The 26,508-nt window shown below is 45.4% G+C and overlaps 1 protein-coding gene across 1 annotated transcript in view; it reads left to right on the forward strand.

Annotated features, from left to right (window-relative positions):
- USF3 (upstream transcription factor family member 3) overlaps positions 1-12,716 on the forward strand; it is a 31,287-nt gene extending 18,571 nt beyond the window's left edge. The window contains exons 3-6 of the mRNA XM_074155100.1: positions 543-571; positions 3,362-3,444; positions 5,029-5,125; positions 6,253-12,716. Coding sequence (XP_074011201.1) covers positions 543-571; positions 3,362-3,444; positions 5,029-5,125; positions 6,253-12,716 — 6,673 coding nt within the window. The remainder of the gene's footprint in view (positions 1-542; positions 572-3,361; positions 3,445-5,028; positions 5,126-6,252) is intronic.
- Positions 12,717-26,508: the final 13,792 nt, after the last annotated feature.

Here is a 26,508-nt window from a genome sequence, read left to right on the forward strand (position 1 = left end):
ATTCTGGTTTCTCACACAAAGGAAGCATGTTTATACCAGAAGGTATGATGTTTGAAGGTGATATGTCTGGAAAAATCAATTTGCGTGGTATCAGTTTCTCCTGTTTCATTGATCCAATGAACATAAAAGCAACATTTCAGACAAATAATTAATGCTGTTGCTCAGAAATTAGTTCTGTTTTTTTAATATTTCACCTTACTGAACACTGGATAAGTTGCTACTAGTTCTGTTTCCTGAACAAAACCACAAAAATCCAGCTCTGCCCTATAAATACATGTAGCAATAATTAAATGGGGTATTACACTATGCCTTGTTATGCTGAAATTTACTGAAGAACGAACACAAATGAATTTTTGTTAGAAACTATTTCATACCAGTGTCTAAAACCAGTCTTTGTGAATGTGACTTCTACTACATTCTTGCTCACAGAGCAGAATATAATGTTTAATATTTTAGCTGTAATTGAAATAATAAAAGAAATGTTTGTATGCAGATTTTTTCAGTTCTGTTTCACATCACTGTTTTCCCTTTATGTTTCACAGAAAGAAAAACCGGGAGACACATAATGCAGGTAGGAGCGTTACATTTTGTTGTTTGGTTCTGGAAATAAGCGCAGATGCTTTGAACTAATAAAACATATGGGTGGAGAAGGTTCCTCCTCAGGAGTTTATTACACCAAAAAACCCCAGCCTACCAAACACTTTTCTGTGTCCTTGCATAGAATATCTATGCAGAAAGGCTTCTTGATCGGTCTCTAGTTTGCTGTTTTCCACAGTACAAGGTTAGAGTAGCATACCCAAGTATGAAAGTAGGACCATGCCCCTGGCTTTCCAATGCTAGTAAACTGAGAAGTAAACAATTTCAGTTGTGTTCAATTCTAAGGGAAAATAAATGCACAGGCATTCACATGCAAATAATACCCACCTCTCTTAAAATAAAGAGGTAAACACTTAAGCAAATTACAGATGGATATCCAACTCAAGAGCTTTAGAGGTTCTCTGGATTAGAAATATTCCTGTAGCCTGTCCCTGAGGCACCCACCTGGACGTTGGCATCCCAGAAATTCTGTGGGAGTACCGTCTATATGTTGCAGGAGTCGCAGCCAGGGAAAGGGCAGCATGCGGCCTTTTCTTCCCGTCAGTGTCTAGCTCCAGTGGCGTCTTCTGCAAGCAGCAGCAGAAAGATGGACTGGGGAGGGGTCTTACAGGTTTTGGCCTGGTTTATCCTAAGAAATTGATTCCTCCAGTTCTTCTTTTATTAAACAGCACTACTGTGTGATCTTCACTAACTCACCTGGAAAAACCACTGCATAGTTTCCATGTGAAAGCTGTGAAATATGGTGCTTGTTTGGCTGTGCCCAGGGTGTGGCCAATTTCTTAAGGATTGAGAAGTATCAGGAAGTAGTCTTATCAAGTTTACTTTTAAGATTGCCGACCTCATTCTAGTTCTCAGTTCCTGTTTTACTTGCCAATAGCTTTCCAAAGTCTTTATTTACTTGGCTGAACTCTGCAAGATGTTGGGACCAGCTCCCTTTAACCCTGTAGCTTGCCTAGTCATTAATATCTGGACAAGCTGGGTAGAGCATGGAAAATATTATCAAAACAAAGGAGTAACACTTCACAGCTACTGTAATACCTATATGTATTGGTAAGATATATAACAATTAAATCCCAAGTATCTTGTTTTTTAATGTTTACACAGCTGCCCTGATTTATATGGCAAATTTATTGCAGAAGAGACTTTGTCTTGCTGTGCTTAGGGTTTAGGCCTAAGTCTAAGTAGGCTACCTACCTAAGTAGGTAGGTCTCTGTCAACACCACCAGTCTGTCCTGAGATACAAAAAATAATAGTTTAAAAACTGCCAATTGAAGTGGCAGACTACTGAAATGAAATTTGAAATTAAGTAATTAAATTCAGCATATCCTTTGTAAAGCAGCACAATAAAATATACTCACCTGCAGATCACTCTGTTTCTGTGTGCTGCTAAAAGCAGCCCGGCTGCACAAACCACAAGGCAATACTCAGCACAAAGAACGATATGTTAATTTGAATCTTGACAAAGCCTTGACAGAACTTTTTTTCAGGCTCTTTAGTAAATAAGGCATCTAACAGTTTTAGTTTGCGTAGAACACCAAAACATCTCAGTCAAAAAAAAATAGCTACATGAGAGTGAACTATATTTGAAGGAAGATGACTATGGTGGGGGAAAACATAGAGATTGATACTGTAGGAAAAAAACCATGCCCAAAGGCATTTATGTTGCTAGACTTGTAGTGTAGACCCTTTGCACCAGTGTTTAGGCTTGTGAAGAGTCCACTAGAGGACTATAAATGAAGCATTTTTTGACTTTCTCCAAAATAGGTAATTCACTGGAAATACTATTCATTAAACACTTTCTTTACAGGGTAAATTTTCTTTACAAGGTCATAATAATATCTGAAGGGAGCCTACAGGAGAGATGGCGAGGGACTATTTGTCAGGAAGTGCAGTGACAGGACAAGGGTAATGGTTTTAAATTGGAAGAGGGGAGATTTAGATTAGATACCAGGAAGAAATTTTTCACTGTGAGGGTGGTGAGGCACTGGAACAGGTTGCCCAGGGAAGTTGTGGATGCCCCATCCCTGCAAGTGTTTAAGGCCAGGCTGGATAGGGCTTTGAGCAACCTGCTCTAGTGGAGGTGTCCCTGCCCATAGCAGGGGGGTTGGAACTCGGTGATCTTTAAGGTCCCTTCCAACTCTAACCATTCTATGATTCTATAATTAGACCTTGCAGAACAATTATACCTTTAAATGTAAACAAGAGTAACTGATAGTCCATATACCTAGAGATTCAGCCATATTCAGCATTGGCTGCTCCATCAATAAAAATTTAAAATTAAGACTGAAAAGTGGTAAAATCTAAATTATTTCTTTTTTGGTGCTAAACTTGACATTAGGATTTAAGAGACATGGATTTCCTTCCCAAATCTGAAACTGATTCTTTCCATAATCTCGGTTCATTTGCTTTCTGTATACTTAAATATAACCAATCTGCTTTGTGAAAAGAGGTTCATAAAACACAGCTAGAAAGCGTTACAAAACCTGAATTTTGAGTTGAGGTTGCAACTGCTTTCCACAAAGGGGTCCAGAACATCCTTACCTTTTAAAGGTACTGCTGCTGATGTTACAGGTCTTAATTCTGCTGAGTGTTAATTCAATAGCTGAGGTTCACTTTAGAGCCATTTTTTTTCCCCTGTCAAGTTACTAAGGGTTCCGGTCTGTCGTGAAATAATGTATTTATGAGCCCTTGCATTGGTACCAGTGTGCTGCTGTTGTGCTGACTTGCCCAACCAGATGACACAGCACGTATTATTTTTGCTTAGTGGAGAGACATCGAAAGAAGAAGATCAATGCTGGGATAAACAGAATCGGAGAACTCATTCCCTGCTCTCCAGCACTTAAGCAGGTGAGTGAGTGTCCGTTCAGAGGTGCGTAGAAGTTTCCTGTGAAATGCTTGTGTGTTTCCTTGTCTGTAGAAGTAAAAATTCTTATTTTGCTGTTTGTCTTAGGAAGAAGGCAAAATTGTCTGAATTAATATGCTCAAAAAACTTACCAGTTATTGGTATGTAAAAAATGATTTGTAATAGAATTCCTTTTGGAAGTGCAGGGTCACATGAACGCAATTATGCAGATTTTGAGCTTTTTATGTGAAGGTATTGCATATGACTGCTGAAGGAAGGAAACCATAGGAGTTGGACACATGACTGATTTTCTCCTCAGTTGATACGTGCAGTATTTTTGAGGTGTAAGCCAGACTAATTTTCCCATAGCAATTTGGTCAGCTTGGTGATGTCTGCCCGCACATTTGATTCACAGCTTCCCAAAGTGCCCATTCAGGGTGCCTGCACGTGAGTAACAACAGAAGGTGTAAAAATCCTGTATCTCGGCTGCTGCCTGCCCTGTTGCGTTGAGCGGATGGGTAGCTGTTCACCCTTTCCTCTGCAGGCGAGCAGAGAGGCTAGACAGAAGTAGGTTGGATCTGGCCAGTGGGTTGCCAGTTACGTTGTGCAACTCCTGTTTGTCAAAGTCGTTTTCTACTGATGCTGTTTAATGTAGTCTCTAAGATGCTGGAGTGGTGAAAGCTATGGGTTAAGCAAGATCATTTTTCAGGTCATTCTCTAGTCCCTTCTCTGCCCTTTGCTGGTTGATCACGAATGTCCCAAGATGTAAATAGACTTGCATGCGTGTTTATTTTTGTTGTTTTTCATAAAATGGGACGAAAGCAATTCTGAAAGTGATACTATAATAGTCAGTTAAGACAGTGTCCTTGTGAAAGATGAAGAAAGACAAATGGTTTGAGGTTGATGCACAGAAGCATCTTTTTCAAGACAGCAATTTACAGAAGAGGCTGTTCCTACAGAACAGTAGAAGAAGAAATTAAGAAATGAACAAGAGGTTTTGCAGACAGAATAAGCATAGTTTCGTAAAAGGAAGATGGTGGAGGAGTTATGGCAGATTTTCTATTTCCATATTCTCCAGTATATTAGTTTCAAAATTATGCATATGCCTCCCTGGGTAATTGTTCCACATTTGTTTCTTTCCTAATAAAATATTTACAAGGCAGTATCCTGGAAATTTCGTGTGATGTATATGTTTACTAGTGAACGAGAATATTAGGCTTCTCAGCAAGCAATGATGCTTGCTGTTCCTTTCTGTAGCCCTAGTATCTAGCTTCAGGCATTGGAAAATGTCAGCTCCAGTGCTGAAAATCTTATTCTGTAAAAACTCATGGCATTCTAAGGGTCAGTATCACTCATGAAACCTGTGGTTCATTAAAAAAACAACCAAACAACCAAACAAAAAAAAGAAACGCAAAAAAAAAACAAACCAAAACCAAATAAAATACCACCCAACAATATTCGGAGAATAATTCAGGTTAGCACATTTTTAAAGTAAAGACCTCTTGGAGCAAGTGCAATTTCATCATCAATGGATCTATCAGTGATAGACCCTTTCTCCTAATTTCATATATATATGTTTTCCTTTAAAGAGCAAGAACATGATCCTGGATCAGGCCTTTAAGTATATAACAGAAATGAAAAGACAGAATGATGAACTTCTGTTAAATGGAGGGAACAATGAACAGGGTAAGTACAGATCCTGCTGGAGGCTCTAGAATTTCTGTCACTCACTTCCACTGTGTGTCTGTTAGTATGGACTAACAACAAAGCCTGGATCATCAAATGTAGGAATCCCGGGATATTATGCACATAAAGGAGAAATACAGCTGCTTAGGATAGCTTGAAATAAGAAGCCAACAGAATGCCCAAGTGCGTGTTCTTGGCACACAGCTATGAGATAATGAAGCAATTGTGTTGCGATGTAATTACAGAGCTCATAGGTGATGTGATGTCATCTAGTACATTCCATCCTGATTTATTCTGCTGTAGCGTCCAGAACGATTTCTGACAAACTTCAGTTAGATTTTTTTCATGGAAATGATGGAGTTCCCTTCATGCATAGAGCTATTCTTTTTTTCCTTTCAAATGCTGTAGAAGTGATAACAGCGTATTTTATAAAAATATAATGGATCATATAAAATCTTCTTGAACAGATGCATTAAAGTACAGTGATGGGGGTATGACAGAAATAATCTCAGAGCTAATGTTGCAGTTTGTAATTTTTATTTCTTCCCATAGAATGGAATTCTAAATATTTTTATCTTGTCAATGCAATTGGGTTTGAAAAACCTAGGTGATTTTCCTGGTTAGGTGAGCCATCTCCCAAGTGCATTGCTGATTTTTGTGGCTCTACGTAAGTGCTTTGTATTTTAATTTTGCATGTCATTTTTAGATGTAATTGTCCTGGAAAGCCATAAGATTATCAATTAAATAAAAACAGTTTTAGTGTTTGCAAAGGAGCAGAGAAAAGAAAAAGATAAATTAATGTGCTCATCTTTCCTGCAGTAATTGAATAATTTGATTAGTGTTCAGTTTCATCTGAGTTAGTGCCGATGTTTTTTCTAACTAAATAATTTGACATATCCTGCTATTGATAACAGAATAGTCTGTGAAGTTCATTCACTTTCCTGCTCGGTAGAGAGCCTTATCAGGGTCAGAGTCTTCATTTATGTTATTTTAACCATTTGAAGAGAGCATACATTATGAACAATTTATTTCAATACTACATAGTATTTACTCTCCGAGTCATGTGGTAGCATTACCTAGTATTCGCTCTGGTGCTGATGTAACGGAGTGCTCTCACTGTTTTGTAGCTGAAGAGATAAAAAAACTCCGGAAACAGCTGGATGAACTGCAAAAGGAAAACGGGAGATACATCGAACTACTGAAAGCAAATGATATTTGCCTGTATGATGACCCTACAATCCACTGGAAGGGAAATCTCAAAAATGCAAAGGTCTCGGTTGTTATTCCCAGTGATCAGGTTCAGAAGAACATCATTGTCTACTCAAATGGGAGTCAACCCAATGGGAATAGCCAGGGAGCATCTGTCCAGGGAATAACGTTTAATGTTGGTCATAATTTACAAAAGCAAACAGCCAATGTTGTGCCAGTCCAGAGAACTTGCAAGCTAGTGACTCCTGTGACTATTTCTGGTATTTACCCCACAGAAAACAAGCCATGGTCGCAAACTACGGTTTCTCCACTGGCACCCACTCAGACAGCTCCAGCAGGGAACGTTCTTGAGCTTTCCATCCCAGAGAATGAGCGAGGTGTGCTCACCACTGCTCCTGCCAGCTCACAGAGCGCATCTCGATCCGGAACAGAGCAGGAACTGCAGTGTTCTTCAAGTAATGCACCACAAAATGATCAAAATCTTCCCAAAAGTAAAAATGAGGAGGAGGGCACTAAATTAACAAAGAAAACACTCCTGCAGGAAATCAGCCTTCCTTCCAGTGCCTCCACAGAAGCCTCCCAAGTTCAACAGGTGAATGCAACTTGCTCAAATACACACGGTTCTAGGAGTGACCTTCAGGAAAGCTCTGTCATTTCAATCACAGACACGGCTTCTGTGCCATCTGTGAGACTGTCTACTGCAGATAGTCTTTCCTCTGTAAATGTCCTCAAAAGTACAGACTCAGTAAGTAGTGCTGGAATGCCTGTGACTTCCGCAGCAGAAGGAGTTAAGGCTGTGACGGCAATAAGCACTCTGCCTGCCAGTCCCCTAGAGAACTGCTGGTCTTTTTCAGGCTCTTCGGGTGTTGGCACTTCAGACTTGAAAAACATGACTAGCCTTACACGGATGCCTTCAGCTGGAAACACACAGACCACGTGGACAACTTTGCAGCTAGCGGGAAATACTGTTCAGCCGCTAAGCCAAACGCCGTCCGGTATAATGACTGCACTGTTAAATGAGCCAGTTAATGGTGCTGGTACTGTATCTTCTGCTCACAGCAGGCCTTTGACTACAAGTATCAGTTTGAATGCTTCTCTGCCTGGGGATGGCCAGGCAGCTGAACAGATTGTAGTTACCTTGCCCTCATGCCCACCCTTGCCTATGCAGCCATTAATCAGCCAGCCACAGGTTAAAACTCAGCCTGCAGGAAATATCCTTCCATTAAATTCAGCTATGCAGGTGATTCAGATGGCTCAGCCGGTCGTGTCAGCTGTTACAGGAGCACCAGCTAACCAGAATGTCATCATTCTCCAGCCTTCAAACCCTACTCCGTGCCCTCCGATTATGAGAGCAGAAGTTCCCAGCCAAAATGTTAGCCAGCAAATTGTAATTATACAAGCTGCTAATCAGAATCCTCTTCCCCTCCTCTCCGCTCAGCCTTCTGCTTCTGTAAGAGTTCCTGTGAATGGGCCGACTGCAATCGCAAACTCTAGCAGCTCCATACAAAATGCCTCTCTTCCACAGACTTTTGGAGGGAAACACCTTGTCCATATATTACCCAGACCATCCTCTTTGGCATCTTCTAGCTCTACGCAAACATTTTCAGTTACCATGTCAAATCAACAGCATCCTCAAACTATCTCATTGAACGGGCAGCTTTTTGCATTGCAGCCTGTGATGTCTTCATCTGGAGCTTCAAATCAAGCCCCTATGCAAATTATTCAACCCACCACCAGTGAGGATCCGAATACCAATGTTGCCCTCAATACGTTTGGTGCTTTAGCTAACCTCAATCAAAGCATATCGCAAATGGCTGGACAGAGCTGCTTACACTTGTCTCTCAGCCACCCTACCAATCCCACAACTGTCAACAACCAGGTCGCCACAGTTAACTGTGTGTCATTACCAACTTCTGTGGCATCTTCAGTACCTGCAGAGGTTTCGGTATTAACTGGTGCATCTAATTCAATAAATGCTTCCCCTAAAAAAGCGGCTGCTGCCTTGCCATCCAATGCAAAATCAAAAAGGACAAATAAAAAGCCAAGTACAAAGAAACCCCAAGCAGTCAGCAGTAAAGTGTCCTGCCCAGCAGCTCCTTGCAAAGACGCAGGGAAGGTGGACTCTGCTGCCGTAGAAACGGCCGCAAAGCATTCCAACGGTGAGGGGCTGCTTGAAAACGCTCCAGCGGTATCACAAGCTTTAACGACGTCGCAGGCGAGCGGTGTGGCAGCGTCAAGTGGCGTCGGCGTTTCTGACTGTCGTTCCAAAGAGACTGCGAGCTCTGAACAGGCAGCAAAAACCTGCTCTGTCCCCGAGCCGAGCTCAGCAGAAGCGCCCACTTCCTCGCCGCTGGCGTCCGTGGTGTCAGAGCAGCTGGTGCTCATCCCGCCGACTGCTACCAAAGATGCTGCTCCTCACCAGCAGGCCCGTGGGTCTCAGAACCATCCACCAACCTTGTCAGAGTCTCCCAAACCCTGTGAACCCCCCAGCACCTTAACGTCCTCTCGTACCGAAGCACATGTGACAAATTCTCAGGGTGCTGGGACGTCAGCGGCACAGAGCAGCACGGCGGGTCATACTTCCAAGGCAGGAACGATTTCAGAGTCCTGCAACGTCACGCAGGATTCCTCAGTGATAATGCAAGATGGGGACTTGTTAGAAGGACAGGGTCTAACCAAAATGCTGTCAGATCTTACGAAAGAAAGAACAGCTGTGGAGAAAACCTCTTCTTTCAGCGTTCCGGGGGAGCATTCTCATTTTCCCATGGAAAACTCTAAATCAGCAGACTCAAATGTTGATTTGCCTGAGAAGCAGGAACTCTTGCTGATGAACACGGAAGGTGATGCTCTCTCCCAGCATCACTCCTGCATCTCTGATCAGGAAGTAGCCAGTGCTTCCCTTATTGCTAGCAGGCAGGCTGACTCCCCTATGTCAACTAGCTCTGGCAGCAGTCGAGGCTTCTCAGTTGCTTCTATGTTGCCTGATACCACCAGAGAGGACGTTACTAGCAGCACCTCAACCAGTACATGTAACAGCTGCACGTTTTCAGAACAGACTGACATTGTAGCTCTTGCAGCAAGAGCTATTTTTGACCAGGAGAACCTTGAGAAAGGTGGAGGAGGAGTACAGGTTAGCATGAGGGATGCCATCTCTAAGTCAACTGAGGTTGCACCTTTGGAGAGAGAGCAACAGCCTTTTAAGAGTCAGCCAGTGAAAGAAAACAGTGCAGGACCGTTGGAAGCAGCCCCAAACAAATTCAGTGCTCAGGATACAGTACAGACGAATGTCGATAGACAGGTTGAAAAGCCAGCCTGCCCTGTAGGAAGCGTCGAAACATCAAACACTTCTTTACAGAATTCCACTTCCCAGTCACCAAGCATAACCAGTTTAAGCGTGAATAATCTAATCCACCAGAGTCGCATTGTCCATCCCCTTGTGAGTTGTTCGAGTTTATCCCAGTCTTCAGAGCCAGCAAGCGTCCCCGCGACTGTGAGCCTCTCCCTTCCACCTAGCACATACGTCAATCAGTCTCCAGGACCTGCTATGATGAGTGAATATGCTCAGGAACAACTGAATGCTATGAGGACAAGCACCATGCAGGCTCCCCAGCTGCAGGAATCACACTTAAAGCAGCAAAATCACGAAGGTCGCAAAGACTCTGCCAAGCGGGCTGTTCAAGACGACCTTCTGCTTTCTACAGCAAAGAGGCAAAAGCAGTGCCAGACAACGCCCATCAGGCTGGAAGGGATGGCGCTGATGAACCGAACGCCGGAGAGCATTGCTGAGCAAACACAGATGCTAGTCGGTCAGATCCCTCCCAATTCATCCAATTCAGTGGTGTCAGTGAGCAATCAGGGGCACACGGACGGCCTTAATAGGTTATTCCCATCAAACAGCAACTTTGTAACACCAGCTTTGAGACAACCTGAAGTTCAGTGCGGTTCTCAGCCATCGATTTCAGAACAGCAGGGCCAGGCAGGGCAGCACCTGCAGCCAATTCAACACGTTCCTGCTCAAGGCATATCTCACCTTCACAGTAATCATCCGTACTTAAAGCAACAGCAGGCTGGTCAGTTAAGAGAAAGGCACCACTTGTATCAGCTGCAGCACCACGTCACTCACGGGGAAAACTCGGTCCATTCTCAACCACACGGCGTCCACCAACAGCGAACGATACAGCAGGAGGTGCAGATGCAAAAGAAACGAAATCTCATCCAGGGAACACAAGCCACACAACTTTCTCTGCAGCAAAAACACCATGGAAGTGATCAAACACGGCAAAAAGGTGGTCAGCCTCTTCCTCACCACCAACAAATGCAGCAGCAGATGCAGCAGCACTTTGGAGCTTCCCAGCCTGAAAAGAACTGTGAAAATCCTGCAACAAGCAGAAACCATCATAACCACCCTCAGAGCCATATAAATCAGGATATTATGCATCAACAGCAACAAGATGTTAGCAGCAGACAGCAAGGTTCAGCTTCTGAACATGTGTCAGGGCACAATCAGATGCAGAGACTTATGACCTCAAGGGGCTTAGAGCAGCAAATGGTGTCCCAGGCAAGTATCGTAACCAGGCCATCAGATATGACATGCACCCCTCACAGGCAGGAAAGAAACAGAGTTTCCAGCTACTCCGCTGAGGCGCTCATTGGGAAGACGCCCTCTAATTCGGAGCAGAGAATAGGAATATCTCTTCAAGGCCCTAGGGTTTCTGACCAGCTTGAAATGAGAAGCTATCTTGATGTTTCTAGAAATAAAGGGTTGGTCATTCATAACATGCAGGGCCGCTTATCTGTCGACCATACAGTTAGCTCAGATGTGCAGCGGCTTTCTGATTGTCAAACATTTAAGCCAGCTGGACCCAATCAACAACCGACGGGCAATTTCGATGTACAGGCTTCAAGAAACAGCGAAATTGGTAATTCTGTGTCATCCCTCAGGGGCATGCAATCGCAAGCTTTTCGAATCGGTCAAAATACTGGGCCGTCCATAGAAAGGCAGAAGAGATTGCCCTACCAGCCAGTACAGGGTATTCCAACAGGAAATACCCTGCCATCAAGAGAAAATGAAAACACGTGCCACCAAAGTTTTATGCAGAGTTTACTTGCCCCTCACCTTGGAGACCAAGTTAGTGGAAGCCAAAGATCAATCCCAGAACATCAAAGGAACACGCAGTGCGGCGCCTCCTCCACAATTGAGTACAACTGCCCCCCAGCACGGGAGAGCGTCCACATCCGACGAGATGGTGATGGCCAGAGTAGGGAGAGCTGTGACATGTCTATTGGTGCAATTAACACAAGGAACAGTTCTTTGAATATTCCTTTTTCGAGTTCTTCTTCCTCGGGAGATATTCAGGGTCGCAATACAAGCCCAAACATCTCTGTGCAGAAGTCCAATCCCATGAGGATGACGGACAGTCATGGAACTAAGAGCCACATGAATACGCCTGTTTCTAGCAACATGCATGGAGTTGTGAGGCCAACTCACCCTCACCCTGCAGTTTCTCACGGAAATGGCGAGCAAGGGCAACCTTCTGTTCGTCAGCCAAATTCTTCAGTAACTCAGCGGTCGAGGCATCCTCTGCAAGATAACGGAGGTTCTAAAATACGTCAGCCTGAAAGGAATCGATCTGGAAATCAAAGACATGGCAATGTCTTTGACCCTAGTCTTCCCCATCTTCCTCTCTCCACCAGCGGCAGCATGATCCTTGGGCGCCAGCAGTCTGCGATAGAAAAAAGAGGAAGCATTGTCCGATTTATGTCTGATGGCCCTCAAGTGTCTAACGATAACGCAGCGCCTGACCAACATACGCTCTCTCAGAATTTCGGATTCCCTTTTATTCCAGAGGGTGGCATGAATCCACCGATAAATGCCAATGCCTCTTTCATCCCACCAGTCACCCAGCCTAGTGCCACTCGAACACCAGCTCTAATCCCGGTCGATCCTCAGAATACCCTGCCATCCTTCTATCCTCCATACTCTCCTGCCCACCCTACCCTTTCCAATGACATTTCTATCCCTTACTTTCCCAATCAGATGTTTCCTAACCCAAGCACGGAGAAGCCGAGTAGTGGAAGTTTAAACAATCGCTTCGGATCCATTTTGTCACCTCCCAGGCCCGTTGGTTTTGCTCAGCCAAGTTTTCCTTTGCTTCCAGATATGCCGCCGATGCACATGACCAACACGTCGCACTTATCCAATTTTAACTTGACGTCTTTGTTTCCAGAAATAGCCACGGCTCTTCCTCCAGATGGTTCAGCAATGTCGCCTTTGCTTTCCATTGCAAACACATCTGCTTCAGATTCTTCCAAGCAGTCCTCAAACCGACCCGCCCACAATATAAGCCATATTCTCGGTCACGACTGCAGCTCAGCTGTATGAAAACTGATAGACTGACTTCTAGTCCGATGTGTTGTTTATATATTTAAGAAGAAGAAAGTGGATCTTACTGGCGTCCCTGAAGAGACCATTCATAGCATCACTGTTTATTTGCCTAAATGTATGTATAAGGGTACTTTTCATATTTATATACACACTGTATTTCCATCCACCTTACTAACTTTAAAGCACCAGTGCCTATAGCAATGCTTACTTACCGGTAAGAGTAAGGATGCAACATTGAGAGCTGTGCAAATAGTGGTTGTTGATTTTCCAACAATCAAGTTTGATGTCCGATTGTCCCAGGGTAAGGGCCACCCTCAGTTAATACGTGGATGTAAAGAAAGGAGTGAGAGCATCCGTATGGGAGAGGGGAAACAAATGCTACAGGTTTTGTTTTGTTTCTGATGCGTTTACCTGAAACTACAGATGAACTGGAAGTGGCTTGGGTTTCTCTTTTTCTTTTGTAAAATATCTTCAGGAGCCTCGACAGAAATCAAGTCTGTGTTAACCCAGCGTTAATTGATAAAGACATCTGTTGTGCAGCTTTTGTCTGTTTGAAGCTTGTCACATGCACTTGACTTAAGGCTGACTTTACCTGGCAAAAATTACTATGTCTTTCTGTGGTCAGCAATTAAAAATACTGGTTTAGAAAATTCAGATTTCTTTAACCCATGACTTTCTGTTTCTAGGCAGAATTTTGTTTGGGTGTTTGAACAATGGCTTCAGTTACTGCTGAACTTGGTCAACGTTTTAATGTAGCTTACAACTCCGTCTGGTGTAGTCAGCAGAGACAGCAGTCGTATTTGTTGCCATTTCATTGTTCGTATGCTGCAAGTTACCTCAGGGTGGGTTTTGTACCTTGTTTAGCACCTTCTTAATGTCTTTTTCTTTTTTTTTTTTTTTTTTTTTTCTCCCCCTTTCCATTTCTTTGGCCCGTGCTCAAACACCAGCTTTCTGGTTTCTGTGAGTGACAGCCCTTTGTTGTAGCAGGCAGCACGTGGGAGGAGGACTGAGCCTGTGGCATCCCGCAGAATGAGCCAGGGGTTCCCGAGGGCACAGGTTTTGCTTAATGTTGCTGACAGGATCGGGCCCCAGTTAATATCAGTGCCCTGCACTCGAATGCACCTTTTGCCTAAACCCGTGTGATTGTGGCTGAAGGAGGAACATGAACGTGTCAAGACCAAGCTGCTGAATACCAGGAAGACGTTGTGATTTGAGCACCGCGGGGAAGGGGGATGCGTTTGTGTGTGCGTGAGAGGGAGCGAGTGTGCGTGCGCTGGCTGAGTCTCCAGTACTTTCACAAATTTCGGTCCCATTTCTCTTAAAGGAAAGGGAAGAACTAGGTAAGTTTTATTTATTTAATGGCTCTGCAGTGTGATTTTTTTTATTTTTTAAACAAGGCAGAAATATTTGTCTGTTATTTTTATGTGCTTGAAAATACCATTCTGGTTTTGATTCTTCAAATAACAGAGTAACTTCAGGTTTCCTTGTATGCAATCCTCCCCCTACCAGCCAGGGAGTGACAAAAACTGCTCTGGGGCCTCTTCTCTGGGCAGGGCAAGGTTGAAACAGTTGTGTGTTGCCCACCAGCGCATCGTCTTGCTGCTCCCAGGACCTGTCACAAGTTCTTCCCCAGTGCCCCTGCCTGAGGGGGTGTGGGGAAGAGCTGACTCTGGGATTTTTTAGGATTTGGTTGTGTTTTTTTTTTTTTAATTTGAAAGGCAGAAAGGAAGATATTATCCATCTTCAAGAATGGACCCACAAAGAGGGATCTGAAAGCTTTTTCCGTAGCTTGACTAACCAGGCCACATTTTTGCTAGATCCTTTTACACTGATCCAGGAAAGTAAAGATTTTAACATAAAAAATAATTGGGCTGTGCCTGTAGTCCGTCCTGACAACGTCTCTGCTGTTAAAACCAGGGTCTGATGTTTTCCTGCAAAGCTAAGTAAAATGGTTCTGATCCAAATTGGGAATCTCTTTTTCATTCCGATGGAGCTTATCTTAGGACACTAAATCTAAGCGGTGCTTCAGTTTTCTGCGTTCATTAAAAATGATAGATTGAATATTTATTTCACTTCAAAGCAAGGCAGCTTGTCTGAGTTCAACTGTGAAATGGGCTGCCAAGTGTAGTTACCAACCAAATGGCAGCAACCGGCCTGTGCAGAACAGGAGGGTTAGGAATGACGGTCAGTCCTCAACGCCAAACTGACTAAGTGAACTGTGGGTTTTCCTGGGTGTTATCTGAGGAGACTCTCTGATCAAACTGATTTCCTTAACACAGTAAATCCCGGAGGGGTACCTCAGGTGGTGAAATGAGTTCCCTAACACTGAGTGGCTCTGTGGATTGTGGATGATAAAGACAGGGGTATGGAATCAGTGGCCACGCTGTGCGTTAGTTACATGCTCTTCTGGACCTTTAGGAGGGAAGCAAAACACCCATTCTTGTTCTCTTTAAATGGCCTTGTGTGTGCAATGGTATATTTGGCTTTGAAGACAAAGAAGTGAAAAATTAAGCCCTGGCTTCCAGGACTTTATATTATAAAGATGTTAATCTTGCTCATTGTCCCAGGCGTTCATGTAGTACCACGTTAATTTGCTGGGAAAACTACTCTACCTCATGATGTCATTGAGAAGCGAGCTTGTAAAAGTATACGGACCAGTTGCACCAGTCGATTATTCACAAGTCCATGGGGCCAGATGGGATTCACCCCAGAATACTAAAGGAGGTAACAGACGTTATGGCAGGACCCCTCTTGATCATCTACCAAAGGTCTTGGGAGTCTGGGGAGGTCCCTGCTGACTGGAAGCCAGCCAGCGTTATTCCAATTTACAAAACAGGTGTGAGGGAAGACCCGGGGAACTACAGCCCTGTTTGTTAGTCTAACCTCAGTGCCCGGAAAAATTATGGAGAAGATTATACTGGGTACCATTAAAAGGCATTTAAAGATGAATGCAATCAGCAGGCACAGTCAACATGGGCTCACAAAGGGAACGTCCTGTTTAACTAATTTGATATCCCTCTGTGATGAGGTCTCCTGCCTAGTGGAGGAAGGGAAGGTGATGGGTGTAGTTTTTCTGGATTTTAGTAAGGCTTTTGATACTGTCCCTCACAGCATCCTTCTAGACAAGTTGTCCAGCTGTGGGATGAACAGGTTCACGGTGTGCCAGGTGAAGAGCTGGCTGAAGGGCAGGGCTCAAAGGGTCACAGTGAATGGGGCTATATCTGGCTGGCGACCAGTCATGTGTGTTCCTCAGGGCTCAGTTCTAGGGCCAGTTCTGTTCGCTATATTTATCAATGATCTGGATGCGGGAGTTGAATGCACCATTAGCAAGTTTGCTGATGATACCAAGCTGGGAGGTGCTGTTGACTCTCTTGAGGGACAGGAGGCCTTGCAGAGGGATCTAGATAGATTGGAGCACTGGGCTATGATTAATGGGATGAAATTTAACAAGTCCAAATGCAGTTCTGCACCTGGGACGGAGTAACGCTGGGCACAAGTAGAAATTAGGAGAGGAGGGCTGTAGAGCAGCCCTGCAGAAAGGGACCTGGGGGTGCTGGTGGGCAGCAGGCTCAATCGGATCCAGCACTGAGCTCTGGCAGCCACGAGGGGTGCATCAAACGCAGCATCACCAGCCGGTCAAAAGAGGTGATGGTCCCGCTGTGTTCGGCTTTGGTGCGGCCTCACCCGGGGTGCTGTGTGCAGGTCTGGGTGCCACAATTTAAGAAGGGTGTGACGATCCTTGCATGCATCCAGAGGGCAACAAAGCTGGTGAAAGGCCTGGAAGCAATGTCCTATAAGGAATGGCTGAGGACTTTGTACTTGTCTAGTTTGGAGAAAAGGAGGCTGAGGGGCGACCTCATTGCTCTCTGCAGCTTCCTGAGGGAGGGAAGTGGAGAGGGAGGCGCTGGTCTCTTCTCCCGGGGATCCAGTGATAGGATGTGTGGGAAAGGTTCAAAGCTGTGCCAGGGGAAGTTCAGACTGGACATTAGGAAGCACTTCTTTACAAACCAGTGTGAGTCTATTTACGTGCCATAAGTGAATCTGAATGACCCTGTGGTGTTGGTGTGGGATCAGGGAGACTGCAATGAAAAGAAAGGTAGGCAGACCCATCTGTGAGAGCCTCATCTAAACGCATTTGTCCAAATTCTATTATTTACTCCCAAATTCTATTGTTTACATTGCTGACTGGTTTTTAGGGTAATTTAATTAAAGAAAAATTGGCCCTACTGTGCAGTCTTTTGATCTGATTGACTGTCCACGATGGTCTTTGAATGCTGAATCTGGCCAGGTCCCCTGGTTTAAGAGCAACTTGTGGATTTGCCGAATATTTCACATCAAAATCAGATGTTAAGTAATTTTTGTTACTTTTTAATTATGAAGTTGTTTCAGTTTTCCTCTTCACCGAAAGCTAATCACCCCTGCCGTTCCGCATTAACCAGGCTTCGGGCGTTTGGTTTTGTAGGTGAGTTTGTGCCACTGACAGGGCCGTGTTTCAGCTTTTGCCTCCTGCCTTTTCCCAGGGCTTTGGGCTCGGCTCTCGGGAAGAGGAGCGATTGCAACATCTTTGCCATTGAATGGAAACTATTCTTTCTTTTCTTTCTTTTATTTTTCCTTTCCCCTGCCATTGAAGCTGTTGCGTTTAGGTATCAGGTTGATAAGTCATTAAGGAAGGCTCACCTTACCTCAGCGTATGCTTTTTTTGAGGGAGGGGGTGAAGTTTTGCAGAGCAAATAATTCGGTTTTACTTGTTTTAATAACAATTGAACAAGCAAATACATTTTCCTCAGCAAACATCTCTGACACCAACAATTTATCTTTTTCTCCTAAGAATTACCTGGGCAATTAGCAGTTCCTTTGTTTTTCAAGATATATTTGGAAAAAGATTTTGTGGTTTTAACTGCAATTTATTAGCCTGAGAACGGCATTTTTCTCTTCCATAATACCTTTTTGAAGGTTACTTGGGCTAAGCGGGGGGTTGTTTTGGTTTTGAAGGAAGGAAAAGCTCACAGTACTGCCTGATTTAGCAAAATAAGCAGCAGAAGGGAAAGGTTCAGCGCTACCTCAGCTGCCAGGCGTTGTGTAGCTGTGGCTTTCAGCTTGGTCTAAATGACTTCAACAAACACTAACAAATGGCTGTAGGGCTGGATTGCATCTGTGTCAGTGCAGGCCTTGATTAATCCCTTAAGAAGCCTAGGAGAATAAGAGCAGAGTCAGGCTAAGTTGAAAGCAGGGAATAAGACAGTAATGTATTAACGTTTATGTACTTTTCATTGAGAGAAAGGACCTCACTTAAGAACAGCTAAGGAAACCCAGAACTAAAGCGATTTGAGCTGGTGGCTGAGCCTTACTGGAATGTGTTTTCTAACTCCTGCTCCCCGCTCCAGTCACTGTGCTGCTGCCCAGGTGGAGGAGCACCTCTCTGGAAAAAAAAAAAAAAAGACGCTATGCTAGTACGGAGCCTCCTGAATTTTGCACAGAATTCCTACTGCACTTTAAAGCCGTGCTGCTGCTGCTGCGGTTGGTGACTGTAGTGCTATTGCAGGAAACAAGTGACTTGGCAGGGCACCTGCAGAGGGCATTGCTGGAGAAAAGAGGGCATTTCGTTGGTTCCGATCTCCTGTTGTCTCTTCACCTTATTCAGAGGTACTTGCGCAGTCCTGGCCCAAGGGCTTGGTCACAAACTCACGCTGTCATCTCTTTTGGGAAGTGTAGTCATCTGTGCTGAGAGCTGTGATCTTTTGCTAGTCCCCAAACAAGTTTCATGCTCATCACTTAAATAATGATCTCATTTTGACTGGAAGGACAGAGTAGCTTCGCATCTATTCGTACCAAATCAGTCAAATTTGTGGTGTTTTCTGATACAGTGATATAAGGAGCTCCATTCTTTATCATCGCCTAACCTAAGTTATCTACTACTGCCGCTCCCCTCTCCTGCAGCCACATGGACAGGAGTCCCGGTGCCAACACGGATTTGCCCGTGAGGGTGTTTTCAACCTCCTGCTGCTGCTGCCATCCTTAGAGTAAATCTAAAACCTCAGAGCACCAACACTTCATTCCCACTAGTTGTACTGAGAGCAAGTTATTCCGTGAACCAGTGAAAAATATAGCAGAGGTTTTCGGTCAAAGGAGCCCTGCTGAGTTACACGAAAACCATTTATAATTTGCTGATATTTTATGAGATAAATTGGAAAAAAAAAAACAAACCACCTTTCTTTCTGCCTCACAAAAAGTATTTTTACAAGTAGGTTCCAAGTTTGCAATATGCGCTGCTGTTTTGGCAATCACAAATGTGAAACAACCGAGCTCACAGTGGGTTGTACCCCTGTTCCCGCCCCCTCACTGTGAGAAGGGAAGCAAATATGGATTTTGCCACAGGAGATTAATCAAAGATGCTGTTGCCCTCCATGATGTAAATTATTTATATTCAGTCCAGGGTTTTCTGCTGTGCTTTTGTTTTGTACAGCTGTAAATGACTTGGATACAGCCCCAGTGGAAAGTCCTTGCTATTTTGTAATGGAAAAAAAAGGAACTCTGCAGTAGAAATCTATAATGAATGAACAGGAATATCATCTTCCAATTGTAAATAAGATCTTGTTCTGTTTATTTTGACATCTTTTTACAAATGTGTTGCATTCAGGTGTAAATATCCCAAACCATGATCTTGTTCAGAGTTTTGAGATTTCTATTGTTAAATGTAATACTTTGTTTAATAGTTGTAATAATTATTTGTATAGATATGAACATGATAGTATTTTATTAAAAAAAAAAGAAAGAAAAACACTCTTTGAATACTGTATTCTTGTTGGTACATCTTCTTTTCTCATGGAAGATAGATTTTTACCATCTCTTCAAGACAGGTAAAAATAGAAGCTTTAATTATAAGTTTCCAGTCTCAAATCAGAGTTCTCCACTGATGTATATTCTCTGCATATACCAGAGTTATGCATCACTTTATTTGGATATATAAAACTGCATATTCCAGAAGAAACATACACTGATAATGAAGTATCTAAGTAATGCATGGCAGATGCACAGTGATCACTGTGTTAAGATACAACTTTGGCTTTATAAAACGCATCTCGTCACGCGCTGCTGTGTTGGTTACGAGGCGCTCTACGACAGACGTTCTGTCACAGTCTGAATGTAAAGGATGTGGTTTGGAAGAGACCGGTACAGAGACGCTGCAAGGTAAGTAATGGCTTTTTGGGAGGCTGCGTAATACAGGAGGAGCTGACAGAGTTGCCATGAAACAATCCCTTTCATGGCTTCCAGGCTGCCTTGCTTGTAAACCTCAGAATTCTTGGGGGCATGGAAGATTTCTTTATAGAAGATGATTTATTACTTTTTTTTTTTTTATTTAAATTTACTACCAAGACAGATGAGTTTCTATTTTGTTACTTCAGTGACAGCCAGTATCTATAGTTTAATGAGAAGGCTGGGATTCAGAACATCAAGGAGACGCATGCAGGACTAAGGACGGTCTCTGAGCAGTCATGGTAACCTACTCTCGGGCCAGTCTCCCGCCCTTGAGAGGGCAGCTCAGGCCTGAGAAGAGCTGGCAGGCAGGGCTAGTTACCTGCACCGAGCGCTGCCCAGGAGCAACAGCCCCAAGTTCAGTGTCAGCACATTACCAGCACACTGCATAAAGGTGGAGTTTCCTGCTGGAGTGACCTGCTCTTTCCTAGTGTAGTAGAGAGGAGGGGAAGCAGGACACAAGGCACCCAAATACCTTTAAGGAGGAGCTGATGCCCTCGGCACTGGTTAACCCTGAGAGATGCAGGTGCGGCGCTTACCTGCAGGAGATGGAGCTGGGCTGTTGGCACAGGTTCCTCCGAGGTCCCAGAAGCACTCCTAGGGCAGCGAGGTCCCACTTGTCAGCCCTCCTCCAGGCTGAGAGCTGCTGGGGGCCCTCAGGCCTGCTGGGCTCATGCAAGGGCTTTTGTGCAGCCACAGGCTCACGCACATGAGGGAAACCACGGACAAAAGCACAAGTGAAAATGGCTCAAAGTGTTTCTCCCCCTATCTTAAGCTAGAGGCAGAGCATACCCACAGACAGCGTACCTCAGTCTTAAACGCACCCTGGGAACGGACTGCATAAACTCAGGATCTCCCTGTTGCCGTCATTGCTAACTCCCCCCCCACCGCCCCTTTTTGCTCTGTGCAGATGGCACTGTTCTGATAAACACAACATTTACATTTAGCTGTGGACAAGTTAACATTTCTCCTAGAACTGCCTTCATATTTCAAAGTGCAGCAGGCAGCCTTGGCTGCTCTTCTGCCATCCCAGAGGATTTGGTGTTAGTTGTAACACTAATGTTCCTAATGTAACACTCGCGCGTTCCTAATAGCTTCCCTAAATTGTGAGGGCATTTTACTATTATTTTATACTACAGAAGTTATTCCTGTCTCCCTTGCACCATACAGGGCAGAACAACTTCTTTACCTACATTTCCTGAGAAAACGGGGACTATATGGTTGTATCCACCTCCTCTCTGTGGCTTAGGTCAATGCAGCCGTGGGAGAGGGGAGACACCTTCAGGTGCCCAGGAGCTGTGTGAAGAGAAGAGCATGGTAGAGACAGGTCGCATCGCCACGGGGGGAGGTGGAACAGAGCCTGCTCAGCAGCAGCTTTCTGACTATGCGCCACCCAAAAATCTCTCGACCCAACCACAGCACTGCACTGGCTTTTACTTGGGAAAACATGAAGAGGCCGAGGCTGGTGTAGCAACGGGGAAAGCGTTGCAGAAGGCGTGACACAAAAGTTATACAAAGCTGAGTGTTAGTAACTCTTTTGCTTACAAAACCAGCAAACATATCCCGTGGCTTGGCAAATAAGCCTGAGTATTTAATGACCACCTGCAGAGAGCTTAGGGCAGTCGTTCCTGGGCAGGTACAGCTTCCACAATACATGGAGACTTACTCCGGCAGCCCCCACTTCCAGCTAGGCCAGCTCCTGCTGCCTTCGAGCTCATCAGCCCCCACAGTGAGCCACTTAAACTCACCGAGAAGGTGATTCACCAGAAAAGTGAACCGTTTGCTTCCCTTTCAAGAGTTGGTAAGGCAGTTTGTGCTGAGCACAGGAGGGATGAGCACGTGATGCAGGAAGCAGGGACCCTGCTACCTGCCCATGGGCAGCAGAAGGGCCCCCACCTCCTGACAGTTCACACCAGCTGCTCCGCTTGTCTCCCTACACACCTCTGTCTAACACTGTTTTGATCAGTGAGCAGAGAAAGGTGAAACAGCAACAACAACGTGACATCTGCAAGTCAGGGAGCACGGCTTCCCCACCTACCCAGGGAGCTGCCGTTCTTCCCTTAGGAGCAGTCACCCAGTGCAGGGCAGCAGGACTAAAGGCACAAGCCCCATTCCAGGTGTGGGGGCTGCACAGCCCAGCTTGGCTAGGACAGCTGAGAGAGACAGAGCTGCCCAGGTGCCCAGCCACACACCCCACCAGCCAGAGCTGACAAAGGCGCCTCTGCAGCAGCCAGGTCAGGCTGGGCCCTGCAGCCGCTAGGTGGGAGACTTGAAGTACAAACAGAAGCCAGCAGGCAGGGCAAGGCTAAGAGGAAATTTTAAAAATTGGCACATTAAGCTGGAGGCACATATGCAGCAGGGAGACGATTCCAACCCTCCCCCCCGTCTCTTAGGCCTGAGGCACCTTTCCTTGTATTTAATTTAAATTCTCTCACATTTTTCTGCTTATTCTGTGCTGTTCTCCACCCTTCAACTTCTCTCTCCCTCACTGCTGCTGCCACCTTGCCATTCACATACTGTGCTCATCTCTGCATAGCTCAGTGAGCCCATATGTCACTCTTTTACCTCCTACGTCAAGCCCTCCAACTGCTGTTCAAGATTAGGTTTTTCCCCCCCTCACATTCCTGTTTAGAGAACATAACCAGCTTCCTGGTTAGAAACAAATACAAGCTTGGAACAAGATCTGAGACTACAGACTGTGGAAGACACGGGGAAAATGAATATCTGTTCTGAAATTGTGTGTCCAAAACTGGACAGACTTTGGGGCACGCAAGCCACTCTTCAGTCTAGTAAAGAAGCGACATTCCTACTACCCCAATGCTTTGGCCTATGTCCTTGACTTCTGCGCACTGCGACATACACCAAGAGCAGAACATACTTGTACAAGAGGAAAAGCTGCTCACCTTTCTCTTCACCTAACCACAGAGTAAGGGCAGTCCTGCAAGTCAAGAGCCCGTCCTGCACCCCTGCACAGGGCAGTGTGAAGGCAGCACAGTGAGCAAAGAGGATTTGAGGTTAGACTCACAAACAGCAGGATCCAACACTGGTTTCTCCAAGTCTCACTTCCCTGCAATACCTGCTTGTACACAGGTTCTGATGATCTACCAAGATCAAAAGTTTTTTGAATTAGTGTCCCTCTTCTCTCCATTTCACTGGCTCACAGGGACTGAGGGAGGCAGCATTTGCTAGTTCTAGTAAAAAACTGCGCTGAGTCTCTGCCAACTATCCCACTTCATGTAAAAAATATTCAGGGGGCTCTGGAGTGCTTTGCATGGTGGAATTGCAGCTGCATGGTGTGATCACAGCATGGACACCAGAGAAACCAGGCAGTAAAAAATTAAAGGCTGGCAAAGTTCCTACAGGAGGCAGATGCTGTAACCATTGAGCCTCAGGCAACAACAGGGCAGTATCTCCACTTCAAGCACCTTTAATGACCCCAGCATAGCCTTCCACCTGACAAGCTCCCACCGTAGATTGAGTCTACACATCTCCCAGGTCCCAGAGGAGCAAGGCAGCCCTTGCCTCAAGTAGAGGGTTCTTTTGATTTAGCACTTCATCAGCGCTGGTGCTCAAGAGGCTGGTGCTAGCAGGCAGTGTTCAAACCCCATGTGTCCCCTACACTGAGGGATTTATCCTGCCCACCGCAGCACTCCTGTCCTGCAAGTACATCCCCACACAAAGCCCTGTAAGCCATGCTGAAGGGGCTTCACCTGAACTTGTCCAGGGACTCTCTTTCCAGAGCAAGAGACTGCACGCACAAGGCCCATAGTCAGGACTCCCTCAGGAAAACTTTCTCCCCTCCTCCTGCTACCTCCCAGTTCCAGCCCCAAAGCACTTGCTCCCTAGCTCACTTCAGCACCAAATGATGCAAATGACCATCACATGAGAACATCACTTCCCAACAAATCTACCACTGCAGGTCTTCATGCAGCTTCCAGGTGGCACCACGCAGCAGGGCTCCGTGTAGCTGTGCCTCAGATCTCTGCTCCTGCTGCTTGGGCAGGGACCAGGGAGGCAGAGAGAAGGGAGGGGATGGATGGTGCTAGCAGCAGTCCTATCACGGTGTGTTACTACCTGCCCTCCAAGTAGACCTCTGGAAAGAGCACACCCTGCACACCCCAGATATTATTACAACAAATTTTGGTTTCACTGGTCAGAGAACTGGAAGTGCAGCACTTGGGCCCCTACTGCAGCCCTTGCATTTGCAGGGAGGGGGATGGGACAGCACAGAGCATGGGTTGCCCAGAAAAAAAAAAAAAAAAAAAAAGCTGTTGGGTCAAACATTCATACACCTCTGGGTACAGAACCCAAGGTGGTTCCATCTGCACAGCATGCTTATAACCACACTGGGCAAGACAGAGCACCACAGCCCCACCAGGAGTCCCTGACGGGGGCGGCTCAGTCTTTCCGCACTTGGCAGTAAGGATTTGGGGTGGGTTTTTAGCACCTCAGATTTTCTGGCAGCCTTTCCTGATGGGCAGAAAAGGAAGCTACAGACAAGCCTATGTAGATGATATTGGATTCTGCCATTTTAGGCAGACCAAGAACATATGGCAAGGCTGCAGGGTGGCTGACTGGAAAATATGGATATCTTCAGCCTGATACTCCTCTGCTGGTGCTACTCAGACAAAAGCAAGTGCCATCTCCTTCCCTGCAGCCTATGCTGACGCTGTTAAGGAAGAGAAGTTCATGCTTCCCAACAAGCCTGAGAAACCTACCCCTATTTCTAGCATCATTGAACATTCACAACTCCATCTGCATGGCAAACCTGCAAGTCAAGCCCAGAGTATTGTAATAAAATACAGCACACAGGGACCACCATCACCTTCTGCATATTCTGGAATACTCTGCCTGAAACATGGCTACGTCTCCATAGGAGTGCAGCTCTGCTCAGGAAGATAGCTGCTCTTGTGTTATTCCTCCTCCAGCCCTCCCTGCGCTCTGCTGAAGGGGCTACAAGTGACAAACGAGTGGTGTTCTTTATTCCGGTTAGCCCCAAAAAGGCAGCTTGGTTAGAAGAACGAGTTTATCATCTGTACCATTGTTCAGGAAACTGTGAGGCTCATAAGGATCTAAGGATGACAGCAGCTGCGTGACACCACTGGGAACACCTCTGCCCCGAGTGCTCTCTTTGCTGCTGCTGAGAGCTGGAGTAAGAAGAATTCAGACCAACCTGCAGAGCAGGAAGGCAAGAACATTCATTTTATTGACCATCTTGATAAACTCCAACTTAGATTTTTGTGCTAGCTGGTTGTCTTTTTTTCTTATTATTATTTCTAGGAGACACAGGCTTCTTGGAGTAGAAAATTTCCAGAGTCTTCTGCTTTGGTAAGCATAACTGGAATGAAGCCTTTGCATCACTGGGTACATCCACATAACCAAAGGAAAAATGCTCAGACAATGACAAGAATAAGGACAGCAGACCTCAAAGAATACTTTTTAATTCAAAATTAGCAAAACAGGTCACATTTTAGATGCAAGGCCTGAAATAATTCACACCTTATTCTTGTTTTTTAAATAACTGAGAATTCAGGAAGAATGCAGAAACTGTTTAAAAACTTACTTCAGATGCAGAGAAGTTGGAGAGGAAAGAAGTTGGGTCCAGATCTTTAGCTAAAGAGCTCAACCCCAACTGCCCCAAAGCCTCCTCCACACTCCCAGCCTGTAAGGGAATCTGATTTGCCAAGTTTGCCCAAAGCAAGCTTCTGGGACAAGAAAGTCTGAGGCTGCTGGACAAACCTCCCTTTTCCACCTTACCCTTTTAGCAAGGCCATGCAGCAGGAGCCAAGGAGCTGCCAAGGAGCTACCCAGCACACAAGGCTGCGGCTTCACCACACTGTCTCTCTTAAGGTCGCTTGAGGACAGCGCTTCTGGCACTGTGAAGGAGACCATCACATTGACAAGTGCTTACATAGGAGCCACCAGAGAAGTGAGGCTGGTTCAACATGCATAAATGAGAGGCCACAAGAGCAGGGCAGGAGATTCTGCCTCTGGGAGAGCACTCATGGGCAGCTCTAGTCTACTGTCTCCCTCCAACACTGCAGTCCCCACCAGCTACAGGAGGAGCCTCTCCAACAACAGGAAAAACCCCAAACAAAAAAACAAAGCCAGTCCACCACTGCCACCTCAGCTTCAAGTCCTTTGGTCGCTTGGCAGCTGCGGGACAGGAACCAAACACTCTCCCTGTGCTGCTGAAGGGACTCTCTGAGGGCAGCAGCCTGCAGGGTACAGGCTGCCAATACTGGAGGAGCTGTTGCACTTTTCAAGCCCACTCACCAAAGAGGAAGGGGGGGACATCAGCAGGGAGGAAGGGAAGCAAAGGTCTCAAACACACCTCCTTGTTTCCTCCCTCTTCACTAGCTCCAGCACCTGCTGCACCCACAAGCTGTGCACTGATCTCAGCTGCTGGGTTGTGCCTGCCCCAGAGGATGCAGTGGGAAAGGAGCAAACGTAGTCTTCCCTCCTGGTCCCACTTCAGTTACCGCAGTACCCCTTCATGCTTGCTGTGGGATCTGGCTCCCCTGCTCCCACAGGG

This window comes from Numenius arquata, chromosome 1 (genome assembly GCF_964106895.1).
Source record: "Numenius arquata chromosome 1, bNumArq3.hap1.1, whole genome shotgun sequence".
NCBI classification, from domain to species: domain Eukaryota; kingdom Metazoa; phylum Chordata; class Aves; order Charadriiformes; family Scolopacidae; genus Numenius; species Numenius arquata.